General features: G+C 42.3%; 2 protein-coding genes across 5 annotated transcripts in view; both read right to left on the reverse strand.

Annotated features, from left to right (window-relative positions):
- LOC144741987 (glycine receptor subunit alpha-2-like) overlaps window positions 1-5,871 on the reverse strand; it is a 28,820-nt gene extending 22,949 nt beyond the window's left edge. For both annotated transcript variants that reach the window (XM_078624592.1, XM_078624517.1), the window contains exons 1-2: window positions 5,715-5,871; window positions 2,429-2,523 (exon numbers count right to left, since the gene is read on the reverse strand). In XM_078624592.1, coding sequence (XP_078480718.1) covers window positions 2,429-2,523; window positions 5,715-5,764 — 145 coding nt within the window. In that variant the 5' untranslated portion in view covers window positions 5,765-5,871. The remainder of the gene's footprint in view (window positions 1-2,428; window positions 2,524-5,714) is intronic.
- Window positions 5,872-6,699: 828 nt separating this feature from the next.
- Window positions 6,700-24,963, reverse strand: LOC144741742 (NXPE family member 2-like). 3 transcript variants are annotated; one of them, XM_078624345.1, is made up of 6 exons: window positions 24,865-24,963; window positions 18,459-18,579; window positions 14,895-15,583; window positions 12,608-12,666; window positions 7,634-7,852; window positions 6,700-7,433 (listed from the first exon to the last, which is right to left on the reverse strand). In XM_078624345.1, the coding sequence occupies exons 2-6, from the start codon at window positions 18,537-18,539 to the stop codon at window positions 6,880-6,882; spliced, it is 1,602 nt and encodes a 533-aa protein (XP_078480471.1). In that variant the 5' UTR covers window positions 18,540-18,579; window positions 24,865-24,963; the 3' UTR covers window positions 6,700-6,879. The 3 variants fall into 3 exon arrangements, with proteins under 3 accessions (XP_078480471.1, XP_078480403.1, XP_078480540.1); XM_078624277.1 differs by lacking the exon at window positions 24,865-24,963 and adding an exon at window positions 19,867-20,006; XM_078624414.1 differs by lacking the exons at window positions 18,459-18,579; window positions 24,865-24,963 and adding an exon at window positions 15,851-15,938.
- Between the last annotated feature and the right edge of the window lie 795 nt (window positions 24,964-25,758).

Consider the following 25,758-nt stretch of genomic DNA (forward strand, 5'->3'; position numbering starts at 1 on the left):
ATCCTTCCAATGATTGCTCAATATGTATCCATCTTCTCTAAACAACCCCCTGAGACGCTGATCAAAACCATCACGTTACCATACATAGCAGGCGTTACCAAAAATATTTCCAAAATCTTAAATAAACACAAGATCCAGGTCCGATTCAGTACAGTCCACAAAATCCGTGATCTAATCCCATCTGTGAAGGATGTCATTCCTGACATACAATATCCTGGAGTCTACAAACTAAGTTGCACCTGTAGTGGGAGTTACATTGGGGAAATGAAACGATATATCTCGGACCGTATTCACGAGCACAAGTCAGATCTGAAACACGGCAGAACTAATACTTCCGCCATAGCTGACCATTGCTATAACGCTGTGGGCTCTCATGATATTGTTTTTTCCGAGACCAAGGTACTCTGCAAACCTTCGGGCTACTATCAAAGGTTTGTTCATGAAGCCATCCAGATATATAAACATAGACATAACTTCAACCGAGAAGATGGATACAAATTGAGCAATCATTGGAAGGATACATATCGATTTAAAGCTTTCGTGACTGCAGGGATTCATCTTCTTGGTTCTTTACCGAAAGAACCAAGAAGACATTGGAAGGATGTTATTAACCAGGTAAAACCTTAACTGCTTTATGGTGTTACCTTCATTTCCACATCTCCTGTTGTTTCAGCTCCCCACTCCCAGCCCCGCCCACTTCCCTCACCCCCCCCCCCCCGGCATTTTGCCTGCTCGTCCTCTCAACGTTTTCGCAGCACTCCCCTCCCCCTACCCCACACCCCCCCTCTCTATCTCTCCCCCCTTGCTCCTCCCCCCTCTCTTACCTATATAGCCTCTTGTTACAGCAGCACTTTTGCCCATTTCAGCAAATGTTTCTTGCTGTGGTTGTCCCACCTAATGACGGACGCTTGTGTTGCACCCGAAACGTCGTCGTGATTTATTTTATTTTAGGCCTTCGTGACTTTACCGAAAGAACAAAAGAGTATGCGTGTGGGTCAACACACGCACATGCATGACATCACTATGTGTGGGAACGTCACTACCGTGTGGCTCTACACACACACGCATGACGTCACTACGTGCGGATGCGGGAGTGACGTCACGGCCAGGTCGGGGGGCCTGGAGGCCGTGGGTCAGTGCCGGAGGGGTTGTGTGAGGCCGTGGCACTCCTGGATTAACCCGACCGGACACGTGACCGGATCAAGGTGGGAGCCGGGGGCCCCAGGGGGACCTTGGAGGCCACGAGGCTAGACGCAGAGTCTTCTCGAGGGTTCTCGAAGGTGGGCGTGGTCGGGGTGTGGCCTGGCCACGCCGAGACACATATAAGCGACCTCCGCACCTGTTGTGGGGCCGCTCGGGTCCGGGATGAAGATGCCTCATGAAGACGCCTCATAAAGAGTGAAGCGAAGCCTCAAGCCAGCGTGGCCAAGCAATAACCCACCTTGCTTGGCCACGCAAGTTGCTATCAGAGTGTCAGTGTTAACGAGTGTTAGCGAGGATAGGTCGGTGGTTACCACCCTATGTGTATTGTTAAGAGTTAACGTTGTGTTAATTAATAAATAGTGTTGCCTTCCCATAACAGTATGTGCGCCTCTCTCGAACCATTCCATATATACCACGCAGATATTCCACCCCCATTGATAACTGAGTGTTTAATATTGTTCAGTATGCCCTTGCCCTATGTACTGTCGTTGTGTTTAAAATACGGTCTAGGTCAGGGGTCAGCAACCAAAATAACAAGTCGTTTTTGTAAAAAAAAAACTTCAATATTTCAAGAGCCACAATGCATTTGAATACCAGACGGTGGTTATTAATAAATAACGTCACGAAACAGTCCTTAAAGAGCTGCATGCGGCATGGGAGCCGTAGGTTGCCGATCCCTGGTCTAGGCCAATGAGTCAAAAATATGTTATTTGATGCTGGTTGTAACTACCAGTGAAACATCGTACCCAATCGTTAAATGTTTGCGGATTGTTCAACATACCGGTGTCCTAAAGTATTAATACATTGGCACGTTTGTTCACGTGAAAACTTTATTTATTGGTTGTTGGGTGAATTAGGGTGTATGTATGAGACACATTGTACTCACGCGATCTGACCTCAACATCAATGATGAACTGCAATTGACTTGATTCATTATCATGATTCATTGTGAAATGTTAATAATCCGTGGTAGTGTTTGTGGGGCAAAGATGCGGTGATCGCTTGGTTTGCGTGAGGAACCTTACTAATTGGCTGTATCGGGTGATGGGTTAACGACACTTTTATTTTTACACGATCGAACCCAAAACAATCTTTCATATGATCACTTGGTTGCATAATAGCCAACTATAAACCAGATGTGGATAGAGGAGAGGTGCCCAATGGTGGTGCAAAATAACGTATGATAGGAAATGTGTGAGAGTGTGCGCATTAGAAGGAGACTTACCATTAATATTGGGCCTCAGTCTTCGCTCATATCCTTTGTCCACGTTCAAGCTGTTCATGGTGAGGAATGTTGCATCAACCAGAGTGATAAGAGGGCTGCATCACACACACACACAAAGGTCATATAACTTCCCCCTTCCCGTTTAGTCGTATGCGCGTTATAAATCGTGTTAATGGGAACCTACTGCTTCACTGTGTACGTATCACGCCTGACCACCTTTGTCTCTCGAGCAATGTTGATTATATACCGCATCAGGTACTCTGTTAAGGCTGAGCCACCTACGATGAAATCCATAAAATGTTGAGATACCACTCGCTACTGATGTGCCGAGTCAGAAATCGAACTCGGCTCCCATGATTCGGAGCGCAATGCGCCAACCACCCGCCCCACACACACACACATCATTTGACACAGGCGTTTTGCTGTGCTCGTGGCAACTTCAACTGTTGGCCATGTCATCAAACGCCATTCTGGCCCCTGAGTAGTGGTTTAGACATCTAATTTTTGAGGAGCTAATGCATTATGAAGGCAATGAAGCCCTTTTATTGCACGTGCAGGCTTTGTAAACAATTACCAAAAAATACTGTATATAATTTGGTGAGTATATGAAAACCGTTTTAGTCCCTTAAATGAAAACGCAGCTCAATTGTTATCGTGAAGATGTATGTATGAATGCAGGTTGAACTTCTTTCGCACCGTACGTAGCCAACCATGCTAATCGGAGGTGCGGGATGGATACCAAGGCTGTCTCGGATTGTCCAACGCGAGTTTCCACCTTTGTCAATATGTACTAAAAAGTAGTAAAAGTTGTGTAACTTTAAAGTTGCTTAACTCTAAATATGAGAATGCATTCGTCAGCTTTAAAATATTACTGCAGCAATTAACGTTGACCTTTACCAAAGTCCAGTGCTTTCTTCCATGGCCCAACTTGAGAAGTTAACACTGCGCCGCACTGGTTATGAATTTTGTTTTACATCAATTATAAAGACATTGTATAATGTAGCGACCACAAAAGGGAGCCGTAAAGTATGGTCGGCCAGGTTTATGATAGTTTCACAGGATGGCCCTCTATCTCGAACAGAGGACAGCTGCTCTTAACTACCTCGCCTGGTATACTGGAGGCCGTGGGTTCGATCCCGTACCTGACGCCTGCTGTATATTTGGAGTTGGGATTTTTCCCCGGATCATCCGGTTTTTCCCTCCACATTTAGAATCAATGTGCGTTCAGATTATTTGGCTGCTATAAATGTTCACATGATAAGCCAATTCGTTGAGCTATCATTTGTGGCCAGGTCGCTCGTGAAAAAGAGAAAAAAAACAGTTTTAGTTTAGTTTTACAATAACCGCCAAACCCCCTCCGATCAACACACGACTCAAGTCCGCCTCTGCATTCTCACTGACGGGGGGGGGCAGCTCTTTCATCTTTATGCCTCGGCTCAATAACACTGGTTCGTCTGGTCGGCTGCCCTCTCCGACCTCCTGTGCTCGTGCGCCTTCGTACCCTGACCCGTACCCTGAGCCACACCTTGCGTTACTGTTCTCTCACTCTCTTTCAGATGTGCTTCTGCGCCGTCTGGAACGCTCTTCCTTCCGATATTAGGAAGCTTACTGGAGCTAAACACTTTTAAATATGAATTGCAAACTAATTTCTTTACAATTGCTTTTTGTGTTCAGTTTGTTGCCCATCCCCCGCACCTCCAATTAGCACGGTTGGTTACATACGGTGCGAAAGAAGTTCAATATATACACCTACAGTGCCATCATAATATACTCCCTGTAATTAGTTCACGGCCAGTTCAAGCCTTGGGCCCCCCCCCCGCCAGTATGGATCTCCGCATGCCTTATGTACCCACTCACCCTACGTGTGCCACCACTCGTTTTGGTCCCTACAATAGCAATTTAATCGAACACAAAATAATGTTATAATGGATATAAACGTTATGGTGCGATATTAGTTCGCACACTAGGCCATGGACCCAGTGCGCCCAGTCGCAATTCACGACCACGGCATAAATGTGAGTGGCTCGTGATATCTTGGATCCTCTTCACCAACTTGCGTTCATCACCCCAGGAAGCCAGAACTCTCACACCGCACCCCTCATCAGCGTGACGAAGTATGGTCAAACAATTCCCATTTTCCAAAACGGAGTAGCATGGAGGTATTTCTCCAACAGTGTGGAAAAGAACAGTAGCCCGCAGTTAGTTAACTGCGTGCTACTGTTTTTCCACACTGTTGAAGACCTCCATGCTACTCGGTGTTGGAAAGTGGGAATTGTTTGCCCATACTTGTTTGACCGTACAGTTAGTATAAAAAATATATATATACTAACTGAATCATTGCACTCAGTAAATGAGATTTACAGAAATAATTATTTAATGACTACATAATAATTTACAATGCGTTGCTTGGTCAAGGCATCGTTAACACCGTGTTAGTCATGGGGGGTTGTTTTACTATTCTTCACAACGCTGGTTAGTGGCAGATGGTTAACAGGGGGCAGGAATCGAACTCAAATCGGCGGTTGCTCAGCACAGTTCGCTTCACTCCCAACACAAGTGTATAACAAAACACATTTAATACACTTTAAGGAAATACATACTCAGGATGAGTTCATACTGGAACAGAGAGTGTATAATCATTGTTCATTTAAAAAAATGAATAACACGTTGAAGGCGATTCCAACCTTTTGAGAAAAGGCAGTGTCACTGGAATGAATGGTGGGAATTAATGGATGTGTGAAGTCATACACAGAATTTAAGCTATGTATTTTGGAGAATTTAGAAAATGTTTAGGTGCTACGCAGTTATTAGAAAGATACTCGTTAGGAGTATCATGAGCACGAATCGAGTGGAGAGTTGTATAAGTGATCAAAATAAAAAAAATCAAGTGACACTTACAAGGGTTTACCAGCAGATGAATCAAGGAATTTACAGAATGAGACGATATTGGAAGATTTGTGCGTTTTGTGAATGTGACCTTGTGTAATGTGACATTCTCAATGTGACATTGTGAAATGTGAAGATATGTGATAAATAATCATGCGCAGTGTAATAAAAACACCAGCATTACAACGCTTGTATATTATATTACGTTGCAATAAATAAGGACCATGGGTGAGCTTTGAGCTGCTGCATCAAGGTGGATGATGACGATTGGATGCTGTTTATGTGCAGTGGGCGAAAGTTCCAGATGAATGGTGCACCTCCAGAGAAACTATCCTGTACTTACAAACAATAAACTGTGATATCACAGCGATATCACGATTGACACAAAACACGTAATTACCAGAATATGAGCCACACTACCACCGCGCTGTGCAGTCCACGGGCAGCCATCAGTCGACGAGGACCGCTGTCAGCAGCAGGAGGACTGGACAGGAGCCTCTGGTCAGTTCACAGCGATGCAGCGATCTGGCACTGAACGAGCTGCGCACACTCGGCGCAGAGATCATATGGAGGCTGCACTTTTATACAAACAGTAGCAGCAGCAGGTGACATGACCACTGGGGCATTGTTGCCACATTCGTGGGCATCACGTTTCACTGTTTGACGTTTGAATGTACGGTGTGCTTGTGCGGAACATCGAGACGGATACATGTGTGCACCTGCGTGTGTGGATGAGTGTGCTCAAAAACAACCCCTCCAGGCTCAGTGACATGTGCACTTTTTTTCGTATGTACAACCTGACCAAGAGGACTCCATTTCAACATCGCTTCAGAAATGTCCTGGCTGCTGTATTTTCAGAATGTTTTGCAAGTGCTTAATACGATGGTTTTGTGGTTCTTGAATGACGTACTTTGAAATAAACGATGGTTTACGACATTAAGTTCAACTAGTTCTGCGGCTAAGATTAATGCTTTGAAAAATAAAGTTAAGATTATATTGATCTGTTACACGAACAGTCACCTTCAACCAGTTGGCCGGTTACCTTACCAGAGAGATCCGTGACGCGTGAGCACAGCAACAACGAAATAAAAACGTCCTGGTCAGCTAAACCTGAAGGAACACTTGCGATTCGCTATTTTTCAGAAGCGACCTTACCACAAATGATACCTCAACGAAGTGGCTTATCCTGTGGAAATGTATAGCAGCCAAATACTCTAAACGCACTTTTCTAAATGTGGAGGGGAAAACCGGAGGATCTGGCGAAAAATCCACGCGACCACGGCAGAACATGCAAACTCCAATTATACAAGCACCCACAACCTTCTGTATACCAGTAGAGTAAATACAAAATGAATTCATGTGTGCTTAGAATAACAAAAACATACTTTTCTGTTACATTGAGTATCATTTTATTTCTTATTGATCATTTTACAAAAATCACATGACAATGCAATAATTACATTATATATTTAAGTACACGTTTATGTGAGGTGGTTTTTGTGTTTACATTCTGTTCTTCTTTCAATACGATGCACCCTTGCATACTTATGCCAATGCTGCAACTATTAAACTGTAGCGACATACTCTGAGCAGACAAATGATAAAAATAGATCCAGTTCGACTTTAAGTATGTTGTTATTTGGGTGAATTTTCTTAGAATTAAGTACGGCGGTCACATCCCAAGCATCAACAAATGCGACGTCCATTTGGTGAAACACCTCCAACAGGATTTGATTCATCTTAAATGTGCTCCAGTTATTGAATATTGCTATGGCAACGTTTTCTCTCACGTTGGCTAATTTAACGATGACCTTCGTTTCAGGGCTTCGGATCAATAGTTTTTGCACTGCCGCTTTAATGTTGTGCATTCTCTTTTGAAACACATCCAGAGGGAAGGGCGTGAAATGAGCGCCTAAGGAGATTGCTACGACCGTGTCGCCCCCACCGGTGATGTTGTCAATTCGATTCGCAACGTATTTGAGGTCTTCTGGATAAGTGTTTGCCGACGCTATAAATGGGTAGCTGTGACAAAACCATTGCCACGTGATGTCATTGCTTTCATTTACAGCAATTTTTGGTTGATGCTTTCCAGGTTTGTGATTATCTAAAGGTTTCAGATCTGGGAGAGAAACAGCACACGCACGTTTTCAAATTATACTCTTGCATCAGTAAATTGTGATGTAGCGCCATTGCCCTCAATGTATTGCTCCAATTGAATCTTTATAACGTCTAATTATCTGATGACAATCATAATAGCAACCACTGATAATGAACTACGTGGAATTATTAAACAATTGAATGAAGTAAGTGTGCTCTTACCTTTAACAAAACGGACGATATATTCCCACCATTGTCGTATAGTGGAATCACCAAAGAGAAACACCCGTTTTCCTTTCAAGCAGTTCATAACGGACGTCTCCGATTCAAAATGGATATTCTTGCAATTGGAGGAATGCCATACATTTTTAAAGAAATAGCCGCTTGGCAGTGGATTTCCTAATCCCGTGATACATTTTTGTAAATTGTTTCCAAATGAACCTGTAAAAAAAACGAATTGATAATCATTTCAAGATCATTGGAATCCAACGAGTTATGTATATTTTGTAAGAGGGTATTGCCATACGATTACATTACAGAAAATATAAAAGCACAACACAATTACCGAGATTCTAGATTTGAAGTTTTCGTTCCCCCCCCACCCTCCTCAGCTATATAATCCCTTGTCAGAGCCATCTCTTTGGCATACCTCAGCAACTGTTTTCGCTGTGGTTGTCCCCACCTGATGACGGACGCTTGTGTTGCGCCCGAAACGTCGTTATTGAATTTAGTTATTTTCAATTTTTTCTATAATTTACCGAGATATTTCATAAAAATCCATAATTATGAGAAACAGCAGTCAAAAGCGGGATACACGGTAATATATAAACTAAAGTTTTCACTAAAGTTATTTTCATTTGCAACATATAGGCGAAGTGTCATTCGGCCATAATATGCCATTGTAATTTCTCGACAAGACCCCAGCATGCTTAAGGAACATCTGCCACATGTTACAACATGAAAAGTGCTTCGCAAGAGAACTCTGCATAAAACGTCGTCCCTAAAATTGAACGTCATACTCTAGTTGAATATATTGAATGTATTCTGTGTTGCTGTGATGCCCATTCGATGCTTTGTTGTTAAAATGTATCCCGAAATTATGAAACTGAGACTCGCCTCATCATCATCATTGTTCCTGGGCGTGTTCATCCAGGAAGGCCTCACTGAATCTCGAGACCTCTTCAGCAGGGTAGTTCTTTATTCACATAATTGTTTTTGTATTGAATCTCATATATTCACTTCTTGTTTTGACTCTACCGCATTAGTGCAGTGCTGGTGACATGGCACAGCATTAGCACTTTCACCGCTTGTTTCAAAGGTTTACGGTTCAAATTCAGCGGCGACCCTGGCTATTACTGCAGCTGTATTAACCATAAAAATTCGGGCCGTCTGTTTTACAGTGGATGTTTAAGATCCAGTGACGTCATTCGCAAGAGAAGGTTATTGCGTGCTGGCGTCATGTAGTCCTTGGGCCAGACCAGATATTGGTACCACCCAAGGTGGCAAAACTTCAATGGAGCCATTTTATTTGTTACACCAGCGGAAGTAAAATAATACATAATAACCTTTCCAAATGAGCAGCTGTAAACATTTTCTCGCAGGAAACCTGTTTTTGCACCTATCGCAATCATGTATATTTGCCCGGACGTTACAAATAAAACATTGTAACACCTCTGCTGTATGCACAAAATGGATGTTTGTCCCCAAGGCATGTATTTCATACATATTCTTGCATTTAGTCACGCTTGTTCTTCAATTTTAGTGACTTAGTTAAGTCTGGAATAGATTGGCGCTATCTGTTTTCCTTCTGTTTCTAGCAGATTGTTTGCTCATGATCATTTACTGGCAGGTGAGGCAAGTACTGGTGATTCTGTATTGTTTCTGTTCAGTAAAGATATCCAAAGTTCTAACTTTACCCTCAATGTATTGTTAAAAGTACATGTTAAGATTATTAGTCAAGGCCAGGTACTACAGGCAAAAATTATAATTTTTGTTCAGTTTGTCAATTTTTATGTATTTTTTTATTTTCCATAAATTGTAAAATCATGAAAACTCACTATTTATATTATAGAAATAGTTCGTTTTTACGATTTTATACAAACTTTGCCAAGCAAACAAAGCCTTAAATTAGCGTTTTCTTGCATCTTTCATCGCAATTTGTCTCCGCATTTTAAAAAATAACCTAGTTGAATTGCATATCATTGAAAAGCTTATTCTCTGCAGCCCAGTACGAATCTGCTGTGAATCAGTCAAACAATGAGCTGTTCCTCTTCATCAGGATGGAGCTTTTTGGCAATCTTCAAGCGATGACAATGACTGATCACATTTGAGACGAATTGCTTCAATGAACTCCCTAGGCATTGTCCAAGTCAAGGAATCAACCAAGAAGCTCATAAGGCGAAAGCTGGAGAGTGCGTTTGCTGGAGCGTTGCACATTTTCCCTGATGGGAAAGGAAAATTCCTCCTCTATCAAGATAACGTGTCCATGAGGGAACTTGCCAAAGAAAATCAGTCTCTCAAAAGAGAGCTACAGACCCTAAAAAGTGCCGGTGCTCAAAATGTTATAGCCAAAGCAGCCATCAAATTGAGAGATGACATCAAGAGTCAAGATGTTCCTCAAGCCTGGCCGCCTGAAGTCAAACCAGAAGCAGAATGTCCTACCATTCCACAGTCGCTCATTGTCTTCCTGTGCTATCTACTCACAGGCGCTAATGATCCTGATCATGCATCCCATAGAGTTCAGCGGCTTCTGCAATCGTTTGGCCATGACATAGTTTATGCAGTGACATGTGGAAATACCAAGCCTTCCAGGCACATTGGTATGCCATTCAGTGTCAAGTCATTGTCAGGGAATGTAGAGCTGATAAACATCCTCAACCAACTTGGTCAGAGTGTGTCCTATTCAAAGACGGAAGAGATCGACACTGCCCTGTGTCTTCAGAAACTCTCATCATCAGGGAATGTTACCAACTTATAACGCTGGACAACGGGTGAGGCCATCACAAAGCAAAAGTGCAGATGCCGATACTGTAGCCAATACTCAGCTTGCCAGAGAGAAAAACCTTATTTGGGTCCTAGCACGCATGTCACAACAAGAAGACCAGTCAATCAGCAGCTGGACAGGCTTTAACATCCTGACTCGAGGTGAGATGATGGTCATCCCCGACAATGTAGGCTATCTGCCTACCATCAATGCTCCAGCGACACAAATGTCTACTGACAACGAGGTGCTTAACCAGTCACTGAGCGTCATGCAGTACTTAAGTCTGACAAAGATTGTCTGTATATTTGACAAAGCCCTGTATGCAAAGGCATACAGAAGTGTAGTGCTTCCGTGTGGTGCCTCGTGATACTGTGTGGCACTGCACTATGCCATCCGAATAACACAGTACAGAAAGCTGGTGGTGACAGACAGAGCCATCCCGAGGGAATTGCGAATCGGGGCGACCGCCCTGGGCCCCACGCTTTGACGTCACGGTGTCAGTCGTAATAGTTCTTGGTTGCGTTTCAAGGCGTGGTGGGGGGGCGGGGGCATAGTGGGATTTCCCCCGGGCCCCGCACCTCTCTATAGACGGCCCTGGTGACGTACCAACTATAACAGGACCCTGCGGGGTAGGCTGGTAGGAACGAATAACCAAAGAATATAAACATAATGTATTATTACACTTGTTTAGCCAGGAAAGCTCCACTGAGTCTAAAGGTTTTTGTAGGGTCCTGCCAAGTGTTTGCAGTAGGGGGCGATGTTGCTACACCGAATCGGACGATACGAAGGGAGAGTGTGAGGCCTAGTTCTAGGCTTTAGGCCTAGCTGTAGGCGTTAGGCCGCTGTGAGTTAATTTGTAATTTAAATGTTTTAATTATTTATGTAAAAGCTTTAAATGTAAATTTTTCTATTTAAAAACATCAGGGAATGTAACATTGCAAAACATTAACTCCCTTTCACACACGCGGGGGTACGATACCAAGGGAGAGGTTGAGGCCTAGTTCTAGGCTTTAGGCCTAGCTGTAGGCTTTAGGCCGCCGTGAGTTAATTTTAAAATTAAATGTTTTTATTATTTATGTAAAAGCTTTAAATTTAAATGTTTCTATTTAAAAGCATCAGGGAATGTAACATTGTTAAACATCAACTCACTTGCACACACGCGGGGGTACGATACGAAGGGAGAGTGATAGGCGTAGTTCGAGGCTTTAGGCCTAGCTGTAGGCTTTAGGGCGCTGTGAGTAAAATTTGAATTTAAAAGTTTTAATTATAAAATTTGAATTTAAAAGTTTTAATTAAAAGCTATCTCAGGGAATTATAAGGGAATGTTACACTTGTTTAGCCAGGAAAGCCTCATTAATTTAAATGTTTTAATTAAAAGCTATCTGAGGGAATTATAAGGGAATGTTACACTTGTTTAGCCAGGAAAGCGTCACTGAGTCTAAAGGTTTTTGTAGGGTCATGCCAAGTGTTTGCAGTAGGGGGCGATGTTGCTACACGGTCGGACGGACGGTCGGATGGACGGACGGACGATATAATCTATTGTAGGCTGGTCCACTTCGTTCCTACCAGTATAACGACAATTCCTATATAACAGTGGTTACTGCAACTCTCCCTTTCAAAATACAATGAATCTCAAGTGAGCCACAAGCAATATAACACAATGGGTATGTTCGTGAACAGCACATGTTATCCAGTTTAATAGGGGAGCGTGTATATAAATCTAATCTCCCACTAAATGAATGTATCAATCACCAAAGCCATGGTGCATGTGTAATGTAGGACTCCAGAGACAATAACTGTCGAGGCACCTTCTTTATTTATATTACTCGTACTCACACTATACGACTTACTGAGCCCATAATGTAACGTTGACCGTCAAGCTGACTGGATAGCTGCCTGACTATCCAGCAGTGGCGACGTCGGGTGATGACAAGGACGGCAGCGTCGACGGCGACGACGAGGCCGACTTCCACGGTGAGACGACCCTGATTCCCACTTACAGCCCCGATCACCCTTTTATGCTTTCAGCAGGGCCTGGCCCTGCCCTGGCCACGCCCCCCTTCTTGAACGTTCTAGCTGGATCTGGGAGCTCAAAGATGGATCCCTTCCATGACCCTTGCCCCAGTTCTTCCCCTTGGGTGGGTACACTCGCAATTGCTAATTCTGGCCGCCATTCGGCACTGCTACACTACACATGCATTAATAGCACTCACCATTTCTTGGAGCAACACTGATTTTGTATGGGCATCGTATTGGCGCCCACATGTTATATCTGTAATATAAATTGTCAATTAGTTGTGCTTAAATAATCGTGCCATATGCAAACAATCATTTAGGTCAAAATTACCAAAATGTTGAATTATCAAAATAGACATTTAGATTCAAAAGACAGCTACAAAATCAAACATAGATTGTATAAGTAGTATATTTTATTCTACTCATTGAGTCTCAATATTCTTTGTCAGCAGAGTCCTGCCACGTTTCTTTTATATAAGGGGTAATAATTGCTATGTATAATCCCAGTTTTCAAATTCGGCAAATTTGGACCATGACGCCGACACACAATGACCTACTCATTTTGAATAACGTCAGAGGATATATAACGTCCACTGTAAAACATCCACTGTGACGTGGCGTATTCATATGGTCAATGCAAATGCAGTATTAATCAGGGTGGACGCTGGATTTGAGCCATGAACATTTGCAACAAGCTGCGAACGAAATACCGCTAGGACATATCACTGTAACCATAATAGATAAATTATGCATACTGTGCATTGTTTTAACTAGGGTGGAAGGGTGGTGCAGTGGCAATGATTGTGCCTAACCTCCATAAGGTCCTGGGTACGATTCCCGACTAGGGTGCCTCTCTACGTGGCGATTGTATGTTTTGCCCCTGTTATGCAGTTCTTAAGGGATAGAGCTTCACAAAAGAATATTAAAAATATCCATTCTTTTTTTATACTACTTCTGCAGCACCATTGACTTTAACTTAACAGAATAATATGGAGTAAAGATTTTCGAGGCTGAATATTAAAGTTTTATGTCAAAAAGGGGGCAATATGCTAAGTGTACACGCAGTAAACGTGATGAATAATATCATCACATTGCATAACACTTTCTTAAGGGCTTTCACTGCTGGATGAAGGTCTTCTCATGCCGTGTTGCTCATTAGGGTTTTTGACCAAACTACACCAAGACGACTTCACTTGCTACTGTAATTAGCTGTGGCTGACAATCAAATTTATGTCAGTTTAACACATAGGCTTTCGCGACCAATATAATCCATAATAGAGTTTTTTTGGGTTAGATCACGTAATGTGTCGTTAAAACCCACCCGACACAGCCAACTAGTAAGGGTTGTCACATAATCAGAACATGCCAATTCATCACTAGTACAGCACACCGGTTTGTTGGAGAGCCAAGCCACCACATTTAGTAGTAATTACAACTAGCTTCATCAGGCGACATCCAGATTTGTGGAGAAGTATAACTGTTTCGTTCCTTATATAGAGGCGTAGATATGGTGACTACACTTCTGCGCTCTTGCGCAAATTGAGGTGGGGGGGATTACTGAGTCAACGTACATTATGCATGTGCATTATGCGAACCCTTTGATTTTGTCCTTCCTGTCTATTGTGTGTATTAAAATATCCGTAGCAACAGTAATCCATATTGAAGTATGCTGCCCTTTATAGGCATACATTTAAATAATGTATTATTTGATTATTTGCTTCTACGCAGCACTAAGGCGGTAGCTATCCAAACGGTTAAAATAATTTTTATTTCTTTCAATTTCGATAGATTATCTAATTAGTCTTGGCCAGTAGTAGCTAATTTTTCACGGAACTTCAACATGATCAAAATCAATTGAGTGTCCTTGTTGGCACGCGTGTTCTGCTACTGCTGACAGTTGCATTTGGGAGAATTTAATATTTATCTGATGCTCCTTTAGTCTCGTGCTGATCATTCGTCCTGTTTGCCCAACATAACATTTCCACACGTGCAGTTAATCCTGTACACACCTTCTGTTGATAGCTTCTACAGCTAACTGGAATATAATTGACACAATTACACAGCAATCAGCTGATAATGTATTTAACATAACTAACACGACCAAAATTAACAAATTTGCTAGACTGACTAACAAACAATTCTCAACTGAAAATGAACATTTACTAAACAAAACGGTTATCAACATGACTAAATTATGGTAAGACTTCTCCACAAATCTGACTCTCGTCTGATGAAGTTAGTTGTAATTACTGGCGAAACGTCGTACTCAAATAGTAAATGTTGTGGCTTGGCTCTCCAACACACCGGTGTGCTGTACTAGTGACGAATTGGCATGTTCTGTTTACGTGACAACCCTTACTAGTTGGCTGTGTCGGGTGGTGGCGGGTTTTAATGGCACATTTATATATTTATACGCGATCTAACCCAAAAAACCTCTTATGGGCAAAATTACGTCCCTTGGTTCATGGTAAAATATGTGCTTACCTCTTGAATAAAGTAGTTTGCTCTTGACTAAGTATATTTTTATACTTGTTGTATGATTTGATAGCTAGAAGAGCTGAACAAGGAAGCTTACTTGGCTTTTCACACGTCCATGGTTCATTCAAATGCGTGTCCGTATAATCACAGACCTGCTTCGTTGTGTTGAGAAAAGTGTGGCATGAGGTTACTTCTCTTGACTTCCCACTGACAAAAGTCCCAAGGAAAGTGACTTTATCTGGAATGGTTTCTCGGACTCTGTCCAGCACGCTCACAGCCTCACTGGAGTGCACGAGCGTGAAGGCCAGCCTGCTGTCTCCTGGCCAGAAGAGCGTGAACCTCACATCGTACACACCATTGCTAAGGTCAGTCACCACGCCAGAAGACGCAGCCCCAAGGCGTGGGCTGAAAATCCGAGCGAGGAGGAAATCCCCACCGTAGAGCTTCCTTCTGTTCGTAAAGTCATACATTGCCACTTCAACATGGAGTGTGTCTCCAACGGTGTGAGGTTCTCCTCGGTTTAGTATTGTGATCCGACTGTTCTTGGCAGATGTAGAACAAGTGAGATTTGTTGAAATCCATCGTGCTTGTTTTGTTGTGAGAGAGACATAAGTTCTTGTTTTTTCGGGGGCAAATGGTAATTCATCATTTTGGTAATGAAGTTTTGGCGGGGAATATTTAATGATCCGTGTTGCCTGAAAGAAAGAATGGGTAAGTTAACTTAAAAAAGCTAAAGTGCAAAGTATGCAACTGCAATGTAGATGATTGGATGATTATTTTAACCAAGTCATATATACCCACTTTAGCAGGTGTCCCTTCAATTATATAGTTTATTTTATTATAAAAAATATTTATTCGCATGATTTTTCGATTCTTTATAGATGGAGAGAAATGGCATTAAATGACATTGTATTGCAATGTGGGGTAAAAGGTTATTTTAAAAAAATAAAAAAAGTGCGCACACGTGGCTTGTCTTTTGATGTGCAGACTCCCAGCAGCAGGTGCCTCTCTTGAGGAGGGTGCCACTCTGCACCTCAACCTGATCATGGCTGATGACATCATTATGTCAGCTCCAGGACAAATAAGGCCTTTTGAACCACGTCGGGCTCTGACCCCACTCAATATAAAAGTGTTTGTGTTATTGTAATTTTGGAAAAGTTATTATGATTTCTAATTTGCGTAGTTGTGTAGTGACTGACTCAGAGACACGAAGATTAGGAGGCCTGACTGTAACACTTAGTAACTACGGTTCCCAGTCAGGACAGCTGGTAGACTGCCTGACTGGCGACGCCAAGATGGTGAAGATGGAAACGACGGTGAAGACTTCAGCAGCACGACGGGATCCCACTCCAAACGACAGCCCCGAGGTCCCCTCCTGGGGTCGCTCTTATACTGTCAGCGTGTCCACGCCCCCTTCTGGAACCTACTAGCGGGTTCTCGATGTGCCCCTTCCGTGACCTTTCCCCTAGATCCCTCTCTGGTCTATCACGTGACCTGCTGTCAGTCAGGGCCGCTGTAAGCTGCAGATCTCTTTCCCTGCCAGCAGCCAGCGCTATGCTGCTATGTGACCGATTCTGTCACTACTGTTGTAGCAATTTATTATTGTTATTCGTCAACAGAATAGGGGCCGTCCATAAATGCCGTCACGCGATTTTGGACGATTTTTTACCCCCCCCCCCCTCGTCACACGGCCTCACAAAAAGTCAGACCCCCCTCAAATATGGCGTCACAAAGCTCTGCCCCCCCCTCAAAAAATAAAACATGCTTCAAATCCCTTTACACTATTGTCATTGTAGTGCGTATTTAATGTGGCGCTCCACTCTGATGTTGTAGGAGAAAACATTTATTAAAAATTCTGTTTAATTAAGTAGAACGTGTTGTCTATATTTATTTAAAGTTGCGCATTTTAATGTGACGTCACATTTCTCAAATCCCCCCTCCCCTCGTCACACATCATCACAAATGTCTGACCCCCCCCCCTAGGTGCGTGACGTCATTTATGGACGGCCCCATAACAAAATGTAATATTAATCTTAGAAATTGTTAGGAATTTAACAATAATTTAACAATAACCAGTTGGACATCATATATTGTTTGAGAAGACGATTAACACATTTGCATCCAATGTAATTTAATGCATACCAGCTATATTTGGAGGGAATGCAATGCATTTAGATGCACACCCTGTGTTATTCAGCAATTGGCGAAGCACAACCAGAGGCTACTTTAAACGATTAAACTATTTTATTTTACCAGGTAAGGCCCACTGAGCTATATAGCTCTTCTTCAGAAGCGACCTGGCCACAAATGATAGCTCAACGAAGTGGCTTATCGTGTGGAAATTTATAGCAGCCAAAAGACTCTAATCGCATGTTTTTAAATATGGAGGGGAAAACCAGGGGAACTGGAGAAAAATCCACGTGACCACGGGCAGAGAGAATTTGCAAACTCCAAATATACAGGTATACGGGTCGGGATCGAACCCACAACCTCCTGCATACCAAGCAAGGGATTTAGCATCTCGCCACCGCCGCACCTCGTGCTGACGCGGAGATGCTGAGGAACGTGGAGCGAGGCAAATCTGTAGACTTCTCTCGAGATGTATTTCATACCCAAAGCGGGAACATATCAATGAAGTCAGGTGAGTTAGTCATGATAATGACTTTGAAGTTAATTATGATTACAATAGGACAACAATGGGGGGAAGGGGGGGACATACGCCGAGGCTCGATAGCATCCAGTCATGCTCTATTCAACTTCACAGAGTAAATTTGACTACTACACCACAACTTTCACGTGATAAAAATATTTGTCAAAATAATCGATTTTAGTGTGTATGTACAGCAGTCATAGAACTAACCAAGTGTTTGGTCTGTCCACTTCTATTTGATGTTTGTACTTATAAGTGTGCCATAAAACCAGCGTGAAGTATGTATGGTCACATAACCAACACGGTGTGGAGAGGCCTTCTCCTCGCCCAGTAATGGATTGGCAAGGGACTATTCATTGCATTACATTGTTACGGTAATGTACTCTTATAAACACATTACAGGCGACCCCCCGCACCTACGACCTAAGTTGTTCCTCGAAGACGGTCGCAAGTCCAACCCTCGTTTCTCGTAGATCGAGTTCACAAAGATGCGCACACTCGTCGCCTGATGGCGCCAATCGACTCGGTGTCGGTAGCAGTCGTTAGGTAGTCGTAGATACGAGTTTTGGTCGTTACTGTGGGGGTCTTATTTACTATGAGAAAGGTCGTAAAAGCGGAGGATTGCAAGTCGAGCCGTCCGAAGTCGGGGGTCACCTGTGTACATTTGCCCTATAGGTTCATCGCAACGAACACTCGTGGTATGCACGTTATCAATTAAACTTCGTCCTTCTCCCGCACCTCCGATTAGCACAGTTGGATACGTACGGTGTGAAAGTTCAACATACTGTACATGCATTTGTGTACCTCGTTTAAGGAATTATGTGAGGGTTCTTTTTCAAAAAGGTGCTCGTCTGTACGTGTAGCTTGCACAATTCCACCCGCCATAGGAAGTCACTGCTTCTGGCGTTTGAATAACTTACCTTAAAGTCGTGAGTAGTAAGAAATATCAGTAGCACAAGTAAACTTGTGACAAAAACGGTTCTATGTGTATTAGAAAACATATTTTTGTTTGTTCACAAAGTGCTTTGGCTTCCACTTTTTCTGAAAAGAAAAAAAGATGCGTGTTTTAAACACTGCAGACAGTGCAGTATATAATATTCTTGGACATATTAGCGTTGTATTTTAACAGAAGGTATACAGTATGTTAGTCGAATAAGCATTGCAGATATTGCTGATAATAGCAATAATCGTGGAGAGAGTAAAATGCAGTTGGTGGAACGATTCAAAGCAATCCAGTTTACATTCCATGTTTAACACATGTGAACGTTGAATAGCTTCATGTATGCAGCATGCTACTTAACGCAGGATCTCTTCTCAGTGTAAGACGCTAATTAACATGACGGAGATGGATTAACACAGGCAATATTCACTCTCAACCCATGTGAATTAACTCTACCAATATTCACTCTCCAACCATGTTAATTAACTCTACCAATATTCAATCTCCAACCATGTTAATTAACTCTACCAATATTCAATCTCAAACCATGTTAATTCACTCTACCAATATTCACTCTCAACCCATGTTAATTAACTCGACCAATATTCACTCTCAACCGATGTGGATTAAATCGACCAATATTCACTCACAACTGCTGCAGGTTTGGTTGCCATGAAGACCCCAACGGTGGAGAATGGCCGCACAGAGACTTTGCTTGCCCTGTGTCTAGAACCTGTTCAGCAAGACCTACTGATGGAGATATTCTGGGTTGCTTTTTAAGCCGCGCTCAGGGCCTGGCTTCGCCGGGAGGAACAGCGCAAGGGAAGGATACAATTTGCAGAGATTTTGGGATCTTATTCCAGATTATTTAATGAAGTCGATTACTCTGCCGATTATCGGTTCGAAGGCTGATGCGATGGTGTAGTGACATCTGGCCAGCGGGCAAGGAGGGAGTCGACAGCACGGAAACTTTGAGGTCGATATTGCCACATAAAATACAGATTGATGAACTAATCATATAATTCACTTAAACGATCACTGGTTCGTGACTTTTGGATAGAAGAGCGGTTTACCGGTTACCATTTCACAGCCCTTTACTCAAAACCACCTCACTATGGCACAAGAACCCTCTTCTGTAAATGTTCCCAAGCTGAGTCCTATCGTTATATAGACATGTTCTTTTTCATATATTCTAATTTCGTAATAAGGGCATGGTTTAACGATTTTTTTTTCAAAACAATCTCGCTTGTTCTACATCTGTCAAGGAAAGCGTATTAAACGCAAATCAAACACTCAGTTCAATGGTTCTACATACTCCGTACAATTTGTTTCATACCTTCGTGAACATCGTATATAGTAAACATGTACATAGAAAAAAATCCACTTACCGTTCAGAAGTTGTATTCTTCTTATTGTTATGAAAGTTAACTCGTTTTACTCCAGAGCTAAATAAGATAATATTTAAAGCGAACGATTTTCATCAACACGTTAACCGTTGTGAGCATTAACATTGGCACATACGCGGAAAACGTAAAACAATCAGCACAATGTCACGAAAACCTGTACACGATTCGCTCTGCTCCAATGGAAATCACGTTACATGACTGATTTTAACCCTCCGCAGCCACCTTTGACACGTACATTTATTGTGTACTGTAAACTCTAAAGAGGGTGCGCAGGGTGTGGGTTAAGTTGACATTTATGAGTGTTAGGATTGTTAAAATCGGGGCGGGGGGGGAGTTTTATTGCCGGTAACGACATTGCAAACTTCAGTAAAACACAGCTTCCGTTTGTATGCGCGTACAATAATGTCTAACAATAAGCATAATGTACTACATTATTTTCTATTTAAAGCTTTCGTGACTGCAGGGATTCATCTTCTTGGTTCTTTCGGTAAAGTCACGTAGAATGGATATAATAAAATAATAAAAATAAAACAATCAAATAATTCCCACGACGTTTCGGCCACAACGCAAGCAGCCGTCCTCAGGTGGAGAGCAGGTCTGTCGAATAGACTCTGTCTACTCGTAAAGTCACGTAGAATGGAAATAATAAAATAATAAAAATAAAACATAATAAAATAATTCTCACGACGTTTCGGCCACAACGCAAGCAGCCGTCCTCAGGTGGAGAGCAGGTCTGTCTACTCGACAGACCTGCTCGACAGACCTGCTCGACAGACCTGCTCGACAGACCTGCTCGACAGACCTGCTCGACAGACCTGCTCGACAGACCTGCTCGACAGACCTGCTCGACAGACCTGCTCGACAGACCTGCTCGACAGACCTGCTCGACAGACCTGCTCGACAGACCTGCTCGACAGACCTGCTCTCCACCTGACGGCTGCTTGCGTTGTGGCCGAAACGTCGTGAGAATTATTTTATTATGTTTTAGTTTAATTATTTTATTATTTCCATTCTACGTGACTTTACCGAAAGATCCAAGAAGATGCATTATTTTCATAACCCTCTACCTCCCGACAAGATTGTCACGTTTACAAATATATGTATTCGTGCCAATATACTGATCAAATTATGATCACTAAATATATTTGCCAGTGGGATGGGGATTTTTATTTTCAAGTGATCAAAAGTCTAAATCGACCATGAATTATATTGATCAAACTCTAATCAAAACATAGACCACGTATAACTGCTATCTCTGTAAACGTGACAGTCGTACCGAGTCGTGGATGGTTCACAAAATATATATTTTTTCGTAAACGTACAACCCCGTGTGTTTGTGTGTCTTCGTGCTTGTCATCATAGACGTGTTGTAATTGGGAGTGGCAGTGTAGTGGTTAGCGCGCTGCGAACCCGGCGTCCAGAGTTCGATTCCCGCTCAGGGCATCACCAGTGTTGTATGAGAAAACATTCATAAAAAAGTCTATTTAATTAATTAGAATGTATTGTCTGTTTATTTAAAGTTGCGCATTTTGATGTGACGTCACATTTCTCACCCCCCCCCTTCGTCACACATCGTTACAAATGTCTGACCCCCCCCCTAGGTGCGTGACGTCATTTATGGACGGCCCCTAATAGCACTTGCCCCAAAAGTCTGTCAAGCCCATAAGGGTTTACAATGGCCAGCAATATCGAGAGTATTTTTTGTGCCAGAGGTCAGGAACTTTAGATTTGAAGTTTTCGTGACTGTAGGGATCAATACTCTTTGGTTCTTTTGGTAAAGTCACCGAAAAAAAGGTACCTACGTGGCTTTACCGAAATAACCAAAGAGTAAAGGTCAGGAAGTTTCCAAGACCTCCACTGACACATCGGAGATTGACCGCGGGCGCATCGTTCAGCTAAGAATGTTCCTCCACTCTGTACACACACTACTCAGGTATAATTGAGTGAGTGGCTAATAACATAAGGTCCTACCACACGCTTCAGGTTAAGAAAGTTTATCAAACGCCCTCGAGAGTGAACACACTATGTAACACGATTTTTGTTCTGGGTAATACGTGTTATTTTCTCATTGCTTATGCCTCAAAGGTATAGAAAATGGCTATTATTCCCCACAAACTTTGCATACATGGTTAACCTGTTGGGACACACCTGTTGACTGCACCCGCACATAATTTAGCCTTCACCCGATAGAAATTCCTCTGCGTCAGCTTTAAAACATGCACCTATACCAACAGGCCAGCCAATCATCCATACTGGATTTATCTTGCATTGTTCGAGGATGCATTGGGTACCCGCATTAAAGGAGCCGGGACTGGACATGCTAACAACCGGTACCACGGAGTGTCAAGATTGGTCTCTGTGGCAGAGGCTTGTGATGGACGCTTCTGGGCAGTTAGAGGCAGCTGCCCTCCAAAATAGAGGGCAGGAGGAGTAATGCTGACAATAGGCAGAGAGCCCTGGGCAGCTAGACCACAAAGTCGGCGCAAAGGGGAATCCGGTTAGGTCACTTGGTTCATACCAGTGTGAACTCTTGCACCACTACACCAACACAATTAAAAAAGTGGTAGAAATATTTAGTGGTTGTTTCAAAATGTATTCTTAAAATAGCAATTGTGTTTATATTCGAGGTTTTGAAATAAAGAATGGGCCACGTTTATTCTTGGATTTTAAAACTTCAATATCTGATTACACCTTACATTTGCATTATAATTGAGGTAGATGGATTTAAACACCAAGACGGTCTTTAGTACGTGCAGATGTTACTTTGTCTTGGGATATGTTCAACATGTCATCTGAGATGCCGTTCGGAGCTTTCAGAGGGGGCAATTATTCCTCTTTTAATTGAAATCCGGTGCATTTCTGTTTAAATGGCAGTGATCACCCCTCCGCTGAATGTTGCACGGGAAATGCATTGTGTAAGCAATATTTACCAGAAGGACCCTTGCAATCATCCCGGGTTCGTAGCGCAGCACGGTAACCACTGCACATTAAAGCCCCCTTAACAATGCCAGAAAGCTGTATGGAGTAGGGCTGAACGATTTGGGGGAAATATCTAATTGTGATTTTTGTGACAGATATTGCGATTGCGATTTGACTTGCTATTACATTTTTTAAAGTCAAGCTTCAGTTCAATATTCACTGTGTAATAGATTTAAAACGTGTGATAGAGCATTACCACATAATATCATCAAAATATGAACTGCTCTATATATTGTAATGCAAGGATGGGAACTAAAAAATATATGAATTGCTTCCAACATGTATTTATTAAAATGTTTTAATTGAAATAGAACAATCAAACATAGAACAATTCTTAAGTTAAATAATTAAAGTTATATTAATAAAAACATTATTCCAATAAGTAATAGGACTTTTAAAATCGCAAAAAATCGCAGCCTTTGCAATTTGTTAATCGCATTGTTTCAAATTGCGATTTCGATTTGAAATCGATTAATCGTTCAGCCCTAGTATGGATTCACAGCATACCATTGTGGAAACATTGATTTGCCATACACACTGTAACCAAGTTATTTTGATGTTGCAGTTTGAGAAAGATTCACGGAAGATTACGTAGTGTGATCCATAAAAATTAAAATTTTGCTTTTCCAACCTTCCATTTTATACTGTACATAAAAATGACTTTATTTCAAGAAAATATAAAGGGCAAAAAGCTAACACAGCAGTGCGTCTTCTGTATTGAATTAAAATTGATCAATTATTGCATTCCTACGTGTGGCAATGTTGAGGGGGCCAAATGCCAATGTTGAGGACTGAGAGCCACGAGGGTTTCGTGAAAGTTGGGTGTAGTTTTGCCGTTCCTCCATCGAAGGAGTGCAGACTACACCGGTTCCCTGTATGGGACATAGTTTGTGTTACATGGCCAGTCGCCTTGTCTTGAATGTTCTGTTCATGTATTAAGTGTGCAGCAGCCTGTTGGTATTCAGGTGGATTTAATGTGGTGCGATATTTGTGTGTGTAATGAATGATCTCTGATATACTCTGATATACCACCGTTTCACTCTACGGTGATATTAAAAAGACAGGTCTGATATATAGCATATTGAAATTTGAGTACATCTTAGTAAGATACTGTATGCATTGGTATTCAGTGTAAAGACTTGAGAAATATCGCACGGTGCACGAGTGTATTCGTTCGATAATTAATGCTACTTATTTTCTTCGCTCGCAAAGCATTAGGCAATGTTACAATCCTGCCGGTCATAACCTCGGGTTCAGTTTCCACAATTCGATATGTCGCTATTCCCTTTCAACGGTCTACATGTTTCCATGTATTGGTCAATAGGCCAATGTAAAGAACCACATTACCGTGATACAGCCATTGGTGTCAAGAGGGGGACACTTGCAACACGAGAACACGTGGCCCGTATTAAAGCACCCCATTGACATTAAAGTTTGATTATATTAGGTGAAAATAATAATTGGCATCACACCCAAACAATGACAAACACACGCAGTCTTTAACCTACTGGACATCTGTGAAAGAGCTTCATGGCTCATCGGATTCCTCCAGCCTCAATAAAGATTTGGATTAACCCGTCCACTTCGTCCAACAGTGCGCTTTGAAGGGGTCAATGCCTCAAAAACATCACTTCAATCTCCTTTAAAAAGGCAGTGTTATTTGACAAATGGTGTCGAGTACTCTTTATACACACACACACACACGAGACCATTACGGAGGAAGTCTTACCCAAGTACAGGAACCGCTCCAATGTGACAGCAACCATCGTTACGCGTTCGTCACGGCTCCCAACCTTGCTACCGGGAATCATCCGTCCGATTGCCACTGATTTGGTTACACTTTGCCAAATTTATTGAAAAAATAAAACAAACCTTTTGGTTGGGCCAAGCTGACGATTCCACGACGCAGCAACCGTTGCCTATACATGGCGAGAGTTTGCTTGGGGGTTTGTTAAAACCCCAGCTACTCGACATATTCGCGAAACACATTGCCACACCAACCTGCTTGCTGTAACGTTGTCTTGTTGACGCGAGATCAATAAAATGTCCCATGCACGGTCTCGTCCAAGCTGCTTACAACCTCCGCCCTTCTGGGGGTTGTTCGTGGCGTCTTACCCTTTTGGTAATGCAATACAAAAGAAACTGGTTTGACAACAAAAAGTGTGTACAATTTTCAGACAGTTATAAATAGCATTTTCACCCATGTATACGTAACCAGAAATCAATCTGAACACTTCAAGGGAGCTTACAAATTAATTTGGCAAATCTAAAATTAAAAGAACAGTTTGGGACTTTACCTTTTAGCCGAAACATCACCTAGTCTCTGTAACAGAACATTAAATCGTCACGTTAAGACTTTGGTGGCGTTAAAAAAAAGAAAGCACTCCAAGAGGAATGGGGGGGGGGGCATAGTAGTCGCTCATTAAGTATAGTTTAACAGTAGGTGTGTAATGTTGTGAAGTCAGCATGGACAAGAAAACTCATTTGGCAAGCTTCTGCAGAGCCAATTGCAGGTTTTTTTAAAATCCATTCTGCAAGTGCAACAAATCTGGTGTGAACAAGATGCGAAATTACAATTTCTGTAAGCGTGCGCTGGAGATGGTGAAAACATGTCAAGTTCTTTAAAATCACTTTCATCATTCCCAACATTTGAATTTGGTTCCTCTGCACGGTTCCTCTGCACGCAAGGGTTTTAAAAATTGGGGATCTTTAAACTCTTTTCGTAGTCACGGCTGTCTCGGCTTCGCTGTGCGCTACGTTGCACCGCTAGCTGAGTAGTTAACCTCGCGTTCAATAAACCCTCGGAGCCAGGATGAACGTTCGACTCCAAACGTCATTTATTGAGTTTAACGAGATAAAACTGGTGAGAAAACACATATACAACATCTGTTATAA

This window comes from Lampetra planeri, chromosome 1 (genome assembly GCF_965212315.1).
Source record: "Lampetra planeri chromosome 1, kcLamPlan1.2.h2, whole genome shotgun sequence".
Classification (NCBI taxonomy): domain Eukaryota; kingdom Metazoa; phylum Chordata; class Hyperoartia; order Petromyzontiformes; family Petromyzontidae; genus Lampetra; species Lampetra planeri.

What these genes read in the sequence shown, in the direction of transcription:
- LOC144741742 (XM_078624345.1), bottom strand. Translation starts at nt 18,539, where the DNA reads ATGTTTTCTAATACACATAGAACCGTTTTTGTCACAAGTTTACTTGTG. An exon ending in TTACTACTCACGACTTTAAG is followed by an intron (nt 15,584 to 18,458) that starts GTAAGTTATTCA and finishes TCTTTCTTTCAG; the next exon opens with GCAACACGGATCATTAAATA. An exon ending in CAAACTACTTTATTCAAGAG is followed by an intron (nt 12,667 to 14,894) that starts GTAAGCACATAT and finishes TTTATATTACAG; the next exon opens with ATATAACATGTGGGCGCCAA.